This window comes from Diabrotica virgifera, chromosome 6 (genome assembly GCF_917563875.1).
Source record: "Diabrotica virgifera virgifera chromosome 6, PGI_DIABVI_V3a".
Taxonomy (NCBI): domain Eukaryota; kingdom Metazoa; phylum Arthropoda; class Insecta; order Coleoptera; family Chrysomelidae; genus Diabrotica; species Diabrotica virgifera.
The window spans coordinates 239,943,194-239,955,862 of record NC_065448.1 but is presented as its reverse complement, the minus strand read 5'-3'; the positions used below and the strand labels follow the sequence as shown (position 1 = coordinate 239,955,862).

Here is a 12,669-nt window from a genome sequence, read left to right as displayed (position 1 = left end):
TAATGTGAAAAAAACATTAATTTAACGATCTTATGAGATCAACCTCAATTAGAAAAAAAAACATTCATGTTTCTGTGTAAAACAACCTGCCGACGATGGGTAATCATGATTAACGAAGACAGAAAATTCTTAGTAGAGCTTTATTCTTAAGCTTAATTTCATCACCTTTATTTTTATCTAACTACGGGGTAGAGATGAGGCCAGTTATTTTACTATTAGATAGGTACTCTATTGAAATAAAAATTCGGCTGCTGATGTCATTGCTGTTTAAGGTTATTCTATATTTTTTCTCAGTTGAAATAAATACATAAAATAAACAAAAATTTCGCTCATACTCATATCACGTAAGGTATACCTAACAACACACAATTCAAATTACAGTGAGAAAGTGGGTACTACTATAAATAAAATCGGTTCGTAAATAATCAAGAAAATATCAGTTTATTTTTTATTTTTGTTATGTGACCCAGACTAATTTATCCAGGCTATATCTCTTAAAAGAATAGAGATTTTCGAATGGGACAAAAACTGATATATTCTATTTGTAATAGGTACACTTTAATATGGCGTAGAAAAAATCATACCCTAAATATTCACCCCTTAGTTAAAACCCATAACTTTAATTTTTATTAACTACATTACCATAATTAACAAAAATAAAATATAAACTGATATTTTGTTGATTATTTACAAACCGATTTTATTTTTAAAAAATCTGTTGAATAGACGATAGAAGACCACATCAAAAACTATAAAAAAATATACAGGGTGCTATTAATAAACTTAAAGTTAGGGGTTGTAACTAAGGGATGAATATTTAGGGGATGATTTTTTCTACGCCATATTAAAGTGTAGTACAAATGGAATATATCAATTTTTGTTCCATTCGAAAATTTCTATTCCTTTAAGAGATATAGCTGGATAAATTAGTCTGGGACACATAACAAAAATAAAAAAATAAACTGATACATATTTTCTTGATTATTTACGAACCGATTTTATTTTTAAAAAATCTGTTGAATAGACGATGGAAGACCACATCCAAAACTATAAAATAATGTACAGGGTGCTATTAAAAAAATTAAAGTTAGGGGTTGTAACTAAGGGACGAATATTTAGGGGATGATATTTTCTACGGCATATTAAAGTGTATTACATATGGGATAGACCTGTTTTGTCCCATTCGAAAATCTATTTATTTAACAGATATAACCTGGATAAATTAGTCTGGGACACCCTGTATATAGGTTTTCAGGCTCGGTGCAAAGTGTAGTTATCCAGATGTCCATCGCCGGTATATCTTTTGCCGTTATAATAAATAATTTTGCTGTGTAGGTATATTTCGGTACCCTACTTGGTCCTGACTGATCTTACACTGCCTACGTTGTTCCATCATCTCTAATAGTTCTTTTGCCATCCACTCTTACTTGGTTGTTATTTTATTTTGTAGAAGAGAAGTGTTGTTCACATATTCAAATGATTCTTTTATGGTGGTACATGACTTTTCAACATCATCGACAGTTGTCATACTAGATAACTATTGTTTATTTCTTCTGCATATTATGCTTCGAATATGCGTAAAAATTCGTTAATTTGCCACAAATTATAGTATTATCCCGAACCGTAAGTGCTGAACATTTAAAATATCGTCATTATTATTAAAATATAAATTGGACTGTAAAACTGTAACATGATTTTTTAGATTTCAAAAAAGTAACAGGTGGCTGCCCAGCTCTGACGATTGTAAGTAAATAAAACATACAGCAGCGAAGTCTCCTGCAACACATTCATTAAATAATTAATGTGAAATTATTAAACAATCCCAGGGCTTCAATGAAGTTAAATAACACGTCGTAAGGCCTTCATTAGTTTCGAACCCGACCGAATTAATCGCTTACAGATATTATTCAGATGTGGCTCGAAAGTACCAATTATACAATCGCAGTACCCGTTTCCGATGGTACCACTACACGATTCCTCCTCACACTTCTCCTGGTCAACTAGGCAGAAGGCTTGTCATTGGAAATAAATTCTAGATGGGTACTACCACGGTACGCAATCATTGGAGGCTTATACAGAAATCGTGCTAAATAAAATTATATGCTGTTGTTTAATACGTTTTGGTACCGCTCTTTATTTACGAGTCGAATTTTACTACTGGAAACAATTAATTAATGTTTAAATAGTCTGGTACTACTTTTGGTCTTTTGAAAAAGAACGGCAGTCGTAAATGTTGCCAGAGGAAGTGGTTAAAAAAATGTGCTTTACATTTTGACCTTCAAAATGCATGTACCTATTTAGAGTGAAATACAAAGAACTGAATTTCCGAAACAGTAGTTCTTTCTTATTTCATATTTCTTTTCAAGTAGTTAGAAAAAATAATGATAGCGTTCACACAACGGAGAACACAATAGAGAAATGTATATATCGTCGTCTTTATACTATAACTTGATAACTCGAAATTAGTAGTTCTGAGATATACATACAGGTTTAAAGATTTTAAAGATTTGTGCTGCTACCATGTTGTTGGTAAATACGGAATTCATTCTGCAGCACTAAAATAGTGATCCTTAACTGTTTGCCTACTGATCTACTTATTTAGGAATACGATGCAAATTTGTTTTCCAATATGGAAAATATCATGAAAAAGTAAAGTTATCAACTTTTAGCACTACCATAATGTTAACATTTGGTAATGTCGCATGTCGTGCCAAGTTGCATCTAAGTGAACTTTAAAAAAAAACCAATATTTTAAGCATTATTTTGGGGAAGATTAGCCCACCGCCATGGAGGTTGTCAGAACTGCTAACAATTCTCGAATTTTTGCATTAACATGAACCGAATCAACAGATAACAATTAGGTACACTTCGCGTCATATAAAACTGGTACACTTTTTTTCCCAATGTAAACCTGTGTTCAGAATGACAATTATTGTTCGTGAATCACTTCGTTGTTGCCATCACAGATAACGGAATTGCACTAAATCTAAATACAAAAAATAACGTTTAAAATGTATATTTCGAATTATAATACGTATATTTAAATTACACACTTGTTCACTGTAAAAGTTATTCATTTTGTATTAATTTCAAATTTAATTTTTAATTTTTCCAGTGCGTTTTATTTACTCTACACAACTTAATGCAGTTTTGTCCTACAATTTACGAGAAACCAATCACACCTCTCGATTTGACATTAAACATAATAATTTAAAGTCATGTCAAGATTTATTATCTATCATTATTTTTGAATTGAAATATTTTCATAAATTATAATAAAACACGAATCAATGTATGAATACTTAATTGTGATAGCATGCTCACCGACAGATCTTTTCACGTCACAATGGACAACTTAAGAAGTGTCCAAATGAAGCTCAGCAATGGACTGCCACAGGGATCTGTTTTGGCACCCTTACTCTTTAATTTATACATCGCGGACCTACCTAGGACAACTTCGCAGAAATTTGGCTATGCTGACGATTGGGCCATTGCAGCATGACATAATAACATGAATGTTACAGAAACAATACTAACGGCTGACCTTGCTGTTATGGGTGAATATTTTCGCAAATGGAGGCTACGGCCCAATGCAACGAAAACTGAAGTGTGCTGTTTCCATCTGAATAATGCCCAAGCGAACAAAAAACTCTCCGTTCACTTTGAAAACAGACGACTCACTCATAACTCAACACCAAAATATCTTGGAGTGACTCTTGACAGAACCTTAAGTTTTAAGGAACACCTACATAGAACGGCAGAAAAACTGAAGACGCGAAATAATATAATCCAAAAGCTATGTGGCACCACATGGGGGTCCTCAGCCTCCGTACTCAGATCATCCGCTCTCGGACTCGTATACTCGGCGGCTGAATATGCTTCGCCGGTATGGCTCAATAGCAAACACACGAAGATCATTGACACCCAATTAAACCAGACAATGCGAATGATCTCAGGTACAATTCGACCAACACCGAACTATTGGCTTCCCATTCTAAGTCACATTCCACCGCCGAAACTAAGAAGAAGTCATTCTCTTCTCAGAGAATATCGAAAAATCGAGGCTAACCATCAACTACCTATCCACCATGATAAGCTTGACATCGAAATGAACAGACTGCGCTCCAGATATCCCCCATTGTTAAGGGCCACCTCCCTACATCAGGAACATTTCGACCTCACCAACGCTTGGAGAAGACAATGGGAGAGCGACTCACCACAGGAATCACACCAAATGGCCTGTATCGATCAGAAACCGCCAGGCTTTGAACTGCCCCGCAATACATGGACGGCGCTGAACAGAATAAGAACAGGTACCGGTAGATGTGCTGACAGCTTGCATAGATGGGGAAAGGCCCTTACTCCTGAGTGTGACTGTGGTGCGCAACACGGCAGACCGTCCGCCACATTATTGAGGAATGCCCCCGAAGGCGGTACCCTGGAGTTTTCGATGAGTTCCTGAATGCGACCGAAAATGTTTTACATTATATTAATACATTAGATGTTTGTTTGTGATACTTCATGTAATGTTTTATATACTTTTTTTAAATTATGTGTTCTTATTGTATCTATGCCATACGATAAATAAATAAATAAAAAATAAATTAATTGAGATGACGGAAAATTACAATTGTTTTAGTTTTTAGTATATTAAAAAATGCGGTCTGTCGCACAGCCCCGTTTTTACCTAGTTTGATATATTTTCGTTGAACTTGCAACGATGCCCTAGAAATTGGAATGACACTTGTGACAAGATCAACTTACACAACTTGAAAAACACGATTTTCGGTTATAAGAGTTGTACCAGTTTTTTTTTGACGCGAAGTGTACGTGGTCGTGGTAGGCTCAATGGTTTCAGAAAAACACGTGCTACAACTAGATAACTAGAGTTAGCTAGTAGTAGCATTCAGTGTATGTCCCATTCACGATTATTTCGATTAAGCAATACCTTGATAACTCATCTTATCAAGTTTGAGTTTTATCAACTTTCGTCAATCATAAATAAATACTTAACCCGTTTGGAGCGAGTTATCCAGTTTCTACAAAATATGGAGGCAAATAAAATACATCTTGTGAACTAGTTATCACAAAAACGTAAATTTTGGAGTTATCAAGTTATAGTACTAAGGCGACGATATTATCCCAGGAAAAGAAGCATTTTAAAATCGAAAAATTACTTCGCGCTGTTTTTCAACTAGAATATCAGAACGTTATGACAACAGACGACTTTTTTGAAAATACTTCTTTGTTAAAATAAGACTTTCTAAATTAAAAAATGTTTATAAACAAAAAAGTTATTGTAAATTAAACACGAAAGTAAGCATTTCTTCAATTAATTTGTAATTATTAATATGAAATAAACAATAAAAATATTTAAAGCATATAGTTCACAATGCGAGTTTTTATGTACATAGTTACTATATATGCAAAAGAAGAGTCCGATAGGTCTAGTAGATTTTAAACAATTATTTTTGTTTGTCACATTTGAGAGAAACAAGGTAATTTTCAGATTATAAATGCTTTGTCTATACTTAAAAGAGTTCTTTTAGTTTCCATTCCTAGATACTTATGGAGGTCACTGTTCGAAGGACCAAAACTTCGAAGTAGTATATGTAATCTTTAGACCCTCCTACCCTCTTGGGTGTAGGTATACTTCGAAGTAGTAAAAGAGTTTAAATATCTAAGGGCTAATCCCAGATGATTACCACTACCACATAGGAAAAGAGGTATCAGCAAGTATAGCTGCGTGGAATAGAGCGTTATACTCCGTATCATCATTATAAAGATCTAATATGCAAAAAAGATAATCTAAATTAAAACTGTATGTCAATTATTTGCTCAGTTGTTACATATGGAAGTGAAACATGGACTCACTACATCAGCGGGAAATAAATAAGTTGCTGGTATTTGAAATAGTGTTGCCCAAAAATCGGTCTTTAAAGACCGCCTAATTTTAGCAAGACCAAGAACAAGACTTACAGTGCAAGACTTGAGCAAGAACAAGACTAAGCCTGCGAGACTCTTGCGTCTTGCAGTTAGAACTGAGGGTCGTTTTAGGGAGTATATAAGTTCGGCTATATTCTTAGATAGGTTCTCCATGAGAAACCAAAAAAAGTGTAAAAAAAAGTATGTGTGTGTACTTTGTACGCACGTAAGAAGTTATTCTTCTATTATATAGGTAATTTCAACGAAGTAAATATATTAACAGGTTATTTGTATTTTATTTAAATATTAAACTAACTTTCTTATCTACCACTTTCAAAAAATTTTTATTAAAACAACCAAAAATAAAAAAAAATATGAATCTCCCAGGATTGGAACCCGCGACCTTCCGATCTTCGATCTAACGCCTCACCAACTATTCCATCGAGGTCCTTTTGATTGACCCGTAAGTTTCGGATATAATTACACAACACGGCGACAAATAGACAGTGTAAAAATGTTATACCTACATAATATTTTATTATTTTACTACAGAGTAACACAAATCCAAAAACACAAGAATTATAATAAATAATACATTTACTAAAAACACTAATATATTCTTTTAATTACTTATTTGCGTGGATACAGATACATACATACCTATTCTGAAAGATTAGCAACGAACGACATACCGTCTGTGTGCGCAGGCGCGCAGATTTATGAAAAATTTTACTCTCCATCGAATCGCGCATAAAAAAGAATAACTTCAAAAATTTTGGCGAAATAAATGGCGAATCAATGGCGAATAAATGGCGAATCAAAATATCCATTAAAAAAACACTTGACACATTTGACATGTACTCAGAAGTCATTATTATAATGTAAAAATAAAATATTTTGTACATTCTTTCCCAGCAGCCGACTTCTTCGCTCTGAAATTAATTGTCGAGGTTTTGAGAATAGTCGTCTTAAGTCTCGTCTTGGTCTTGCATTTGGGCAACACTAATTTGAAAGGATGGTGCTCAGAGTGATATTTGGCCCTCAAAGAGATGAATAATTGACAAGAGAGTGGAAAAGACAGACGCCACAATGCTGAATTGGTGACTCTGTATGGTACTGAAAACATTGTCAGACATATTATAGCTAACCGGATGAGAGGGGCAGGTCATGTGGTAAGATCAGAGGAAGACAGAGTGTTAAAGACAGTGTTTTTTGAGAGACTAGACGGTAGAAGATGAGTAGGCCGTTCTAGAAAAAGATGAAAGGTTGAAGTTAAAGCTGATTTATCTAGGATTGGAGTACAACAATGGAAAATGGAAAACAAAGTATAAGATAGAGGGCTATAGTGGATGCGGTGAAGACTCGCCCCGAGTTGTAAAGCCAGTCAAGCAACTAGTGATGTTGAAAAAGTAACTATTCGTTACAAAGTACTCGTTACTTACGAATACAGAAAATAACGATTACTATACAGAGAGGCAAATCGTTACTTTGATTACTCTGATTACTTCTTACTTCGTATCAATCGTACTAGAGCGAGTAACGACTATTGTATATACTTTGATTACTCTGATTACTTCGTACCAATCGTATCAGAGCGAGTAACGACTATTCTATCTACTTTGATTACTCTGATTACTTCGTACTTCGTGAAGGTCGTTATTATATCGGAATACCTAGATATACAAAATAGCTACCTACTGAGAAATACGATTCTAGATATGATCACTGGTACTCAAATACAAAAGTTATCATAATAATCAAATCATTTTTATCTCTTAAACAGATTGGTGAAGGTTGTTGTTATATCGGAATACCTATACAGACCTACCTACTGAGAAATACGATTCTCGATATGATTACCGGTACTTAAATAAAAAAGTAATCATAGTAATCAAAGTAACCATTACTGTAAATAATTACTTTATACAAAATAACTACCTACTGAGAAATACGATTTTCGATATGATTACCGGTACTCAAATACAAAAGTAACAAAAGTAATCATAGTAATCAAAGTAACGAACACTGTAAATGATTACTATATACAAAAGTAACGATTTGTAACGAATTCCCGAAAGTAACTATAATCAACATTACTACAAAAAACAGGAGATGTAATTGCATATTAAAACATATCTAGTTTTTATTTCCAAATAACTTTTCATAATAACAATCTTTGATATTGTGAAATGTAAAGGTACTTTACTCTCGAGCGAAATTTATATTTATTGACACACCTCATATAAGATGGATAAAATTTTATATCTGATAGTTTTATCTTAGGTTTTAGACCATGCACTTCTATTTATGATGAATAACACCTTTTTTCGTAAAATAAAATAAAACGTTTCTCAGATGGTTATGGTTCCAACTTACGTAGACACATTGTATATCTATTATATTATACCTATATGATAACATTTAGTTTACAGAAGCAATCTAATTCGTATTTTCTTTGTTTCAGCCTATTGGCTTCAGGAACACATTACGCAGGGGCTCATTCTGCAAGCGAGGCAAAGTCAGGATATCCGTACTTCGGGGCTATGGAAATGGGTACTAGTAGAGTCCATTAAATTATTTATTGTAGCTAGTATATGTATACTGTATGTATTATAGTCAGTCATTTATTGTAGTAATTTCTATGTAAATATATACATCTTTAATTATTCATGCAGCGTTTTATTTAAACTGATATAATTACATCCTTTGTAATAATGAGGTGAGTAAAACACTTATTTTATTGTTTGTATTAGTTAGAATTACTTTAATTTAACATAAAAATAATCGTTTACCTACTTATGATGTACACGTCCAACAAAAGTTATTAATGTTGTTCACTTAATATTGCATAACACTTCCTTACTACTGTTTTATAATAAATCTATATATGCCGGACTATTTAAGTTTCTCTCAATGAAAAAAGGACTATTACACGAAAAATAATCAGTATTTCTTAAGACGATGGGTACGTATTTTCGGCTGCAATGCTATTCAAATGGGGATTCATTTTTTTCGAATCCTGAGAAAACTAATAGTATTTTTGAAAAATTTAAACGCAGAATAAAAGATTACGTTATTGGCGAGGGCCGAAAGTTCCTGAGAACTTCTATAATGTTTACTTTAATAAGTTACAGGGGTGAAAAACTAAGAGAAAATTTAGTGTGATATTTAATTTAAAATATCTCATTCAAAATAAACTTTTTATTTATTCTAAGGGACTTTCGGCCCTCGGTAATAATATAGTCTTTCATTCTGCGTTTAAATTGTTCAAAAATATTTATTGGTTTTTTCAGGATTCAAAAAAAAATTAACACAATGTCCGTTGTAATATTTCCAAATCTATCTTTTTTATACAACACACTCGGTCGAGTAGAATATTGTCAGCATACTGTCAGTCAGACAGTGACAATTTTAAATATTTGACATGACATCGGGAATATTTTGAGTTGTTGATTAAATAATATTGATATATAGTGTATTTGATAAATAATTGATTTAAGACGTGAACTTAATAAAAAGTTAATTATTGTGTATTATTTGTGGAAAATCCAAGCAGATAATACATCAGGATAATATATTCTGTGATCCAAGTATTTTGTTATTAAAGATGTTCAAAATTGTAAGCGTTCCATAGTAACAATATATATTTTTAATAAATCACTTATTCCTGGTTGCACCAATAGATCTTAAGCTCCAGCTTAGCTAAGCTCTACTTATAGATAGGGCCTCCTTGAGTATCACTTACGTTGCACCATAATTTTAGATTCTTTCCCTATTATCAATTATATCTATTATTAGGTAGATTATGGTATTCTTATTGTAATATATTATAATTATATTATATTAATTCTTATGATATTCTCGACTTAAGCTTAAGATCTGTTGGTGCAACCGGGCATTAAACACTTTTCCTCTTTTCTCGATTGAGTATTAGTTTTTGTTGTACATATAAATTATTACAATAACTGAATACATAGTTATTAAAAAATTATCGGGTATAATGTCACAAGAGAGTGAGAATAAATTGAAAATAATGTGACAGTTTTTCGAAAATTTGTTGTCAGTTGTCCAATGACAACAAATTTGAGTAAAAATGAAGCATTATTTTCTGATTTATTCTTACTGCCGTGTGATATTCGTAAGATTATTTTTTAATACGTATATTATGGATATTTTCTTAAATGTGACAGTTATCAAAACTAGGAAACTGGTTGCCATTAAACAGAAACAATCTACTTAAAAAAATTCTATCGATAATTTTCTACAGTAGATAATTCTCAGTATAATTTTAATCTGATTGGACATAATTAAACACGTGATCAAATATCTTACTATACGATTGGAAGTTAAAATCGTCAAAAAATAATCACATTTATTAACTGAATTAATAATTGGCAATTATAAAAATAACAGTTATCCAAGAACATTCAAAAGCCATCTCTTTAAATTAATGATGACATTTTTAAGTAGAATGACATTCTAGTAATGTATACATATCCATACCAGTGTGTATTTTACTACACGTAATTTGCCGTGTAAAGACAGAAAAAGTATGGATACCCGTAAAATATTTGCGAATTATGTACCGATGGCCTTAAGGAATTCAACAGATAAAAAAATCTACAGGGTGATCTATCTGAAATAAGAAAGTTCATTAGATTTATAGAAAAACGGAAGATCTGACAACAATGTAAACACCGCCATAATATTGTCCGCATTACAAGACACTTACCTACACACCAAAATCTATAAAAATCTTGCAAGCAGTTTCCGAGAAAACTGAGTCATTCCATACTTAAAACTGGCCCTGTAAATTTGGAATGAAGAGAAAGACAAAAGCATTAGTTTTAAAGTATACAAATAGAGCCTTATTTTTGTTATTGAAAATGTTGTAGAAGACCAAGGAATTTAGCACAAAATAAATCAATTTCTAAATACAGTACCTAGAGCCTTATAACTTTTTGCATTGTGTTCAGAATGATATCAGGAAAAACGTCTACTACAGAAAAATTGGTGGAAATACATAATTGCATTTACTCTGGGCTAATTAGCAAAATACAAGGAAAAGTTATTTACCAGCAATTTTATTGCTGGAATCGAATCTTATCATTCTATACATTAATAATATAGGTATGCAAAGTCCGCAGATAGTGTGCTACTTTTTTTATAAACAAAATGGCGCCCAAAAATCGTGTTTTTTTTTAATTTCTGCTCTATAACTCCAAAGATTTTAACTATACACCAAAAAGACCCAAATAAAAATGCACCGTAATTAAATTCTTTATAGAAATGTGTTTTGTCGATTATTTTGGAGAAAATTTTTGTCGGAAAATGCGGGTTTTTCTAATAAAATCTTTAATTTTCAACTAAAATTTTAGATAAGTAATTGTTTATCAATAACTAAATGACTTGGTAGCATAAAAGCTCTTTTCGTATAGATTATAATTCCAAAAGCCGATGTACATACGTTACGGAATTGAAATTGGACTATCTAAGCGGTCTTAGGAATATTTTAAAATTATAAACAATTTTTTGGCTTATAAATAAATAGAATATCTCGGGAAATATTAAATTAAATTATATCACGAAAACGGTATTGGAAAAAAAGCAGCAGGACGCTTCTTTTAAAAGAAAAAACGTTTAATTGTGATGAGTGGTTTCTGAGATACAACTGGTCAAATTTGACCGGCATTTACGGCAAAATTATAAACAATAGGATTATAATTTTTGAACCATCACCTTTTTATTTTTATCCTTTTTCTTCACACCAATTTTCATACCTTTAAAATAATCATAACATATATTAGGGGAGAACTGGACAAAACGGGATAGTCGGATAAAACGGGATACCTAGCCTAGAGAACCAACTAGTGCTGCTATCAATCGGACAACGACGAAAACTTGTTCTCAGTCGTCATTTTAACATTCTCAGTTCGTTTTACCTCGATGCCATTATTGGATGAAAAGTTGTTGTGTTTAGAATTCTTTGACTTTATTTTTTTGGTACTTTGTACTTTTAAGTGCGTTGTTTTCTACATTATATTGCCTACATATCTAAACATATAATTCCGGTGACTATTACATTTAATTAAGCACTCATTAACGAATATTCTCATGTGTAGTCTATCTCATTTTACCTTCACGTTTAGGCAGGAGCCATTTTTGTTTTGAAAAATGTCTGAGTTGGACAAAACGGGACACTTATAAGTTGGATAAAATGGGACACAGTTTTTTATGTCCCGTTTTATCCACCTATGTATTTTTATGAGACTTTTGTTCTGATATACGTACCTAGTCCTATATAAAAGGTCTTATTTCCCATTTTGCAATAAAACATAAAAAGGCCTATTTTTAAGTTTCTGACTACTGAAGATATTGTTTTTCAAAGGTAAATTTTGCTTTGCAGTCTTATATCTACTTAAATATACTTTTTAGATAAGTTTATGCAAAAAATTAAATATTCTGAACCTATCCCGTTTTATCCAACCATGGTATGCTAAAACGGGATGTGCTGGACTTTAATAAATATTTTCTTTTACTATTTTCCAGTCATTAAATATAGCTAAAAATATGTTTTTTGTCTGCTTCAATAAATGTTATATCTATAAAAAAACAATAATATAATAATTTCTTTAACATTTTTTCCGTAATAAAAATAAACAAGAATGGTATCCCGTTTTGTCCAGCTCTCCCCTATTATAATAAAAACTATCGATATAACGAGTGAAAATTGCCAAAAATAGC

General features: G+C 32.0%; 1 protein-coding gene across 1 annotated transcript in view; it reads left to right on the top strand.

The window, feature by feature from the left end:
* Positions 1-8,577, top strand: part of LOC126887415 (protein gooseberry) — a 116,960-nt gene extending 108,383 nt beyond the window's left edge. Inside the window, exon 5 of the mRNA XM_050654926.1 lies at positions 8,390-8,577. Within this exon, the coding sequence (XP_050510883.1) occupies positions 8,390-8,498 (109 nt within the window). The 3' untranslated portion in view covers positions 8,499-8,577. The remainder of the gene's footprint in view (positions 1-8,389) is intronic.
* Positions 8,578-12,669: the final 4,092 nt, after the last annotated feature.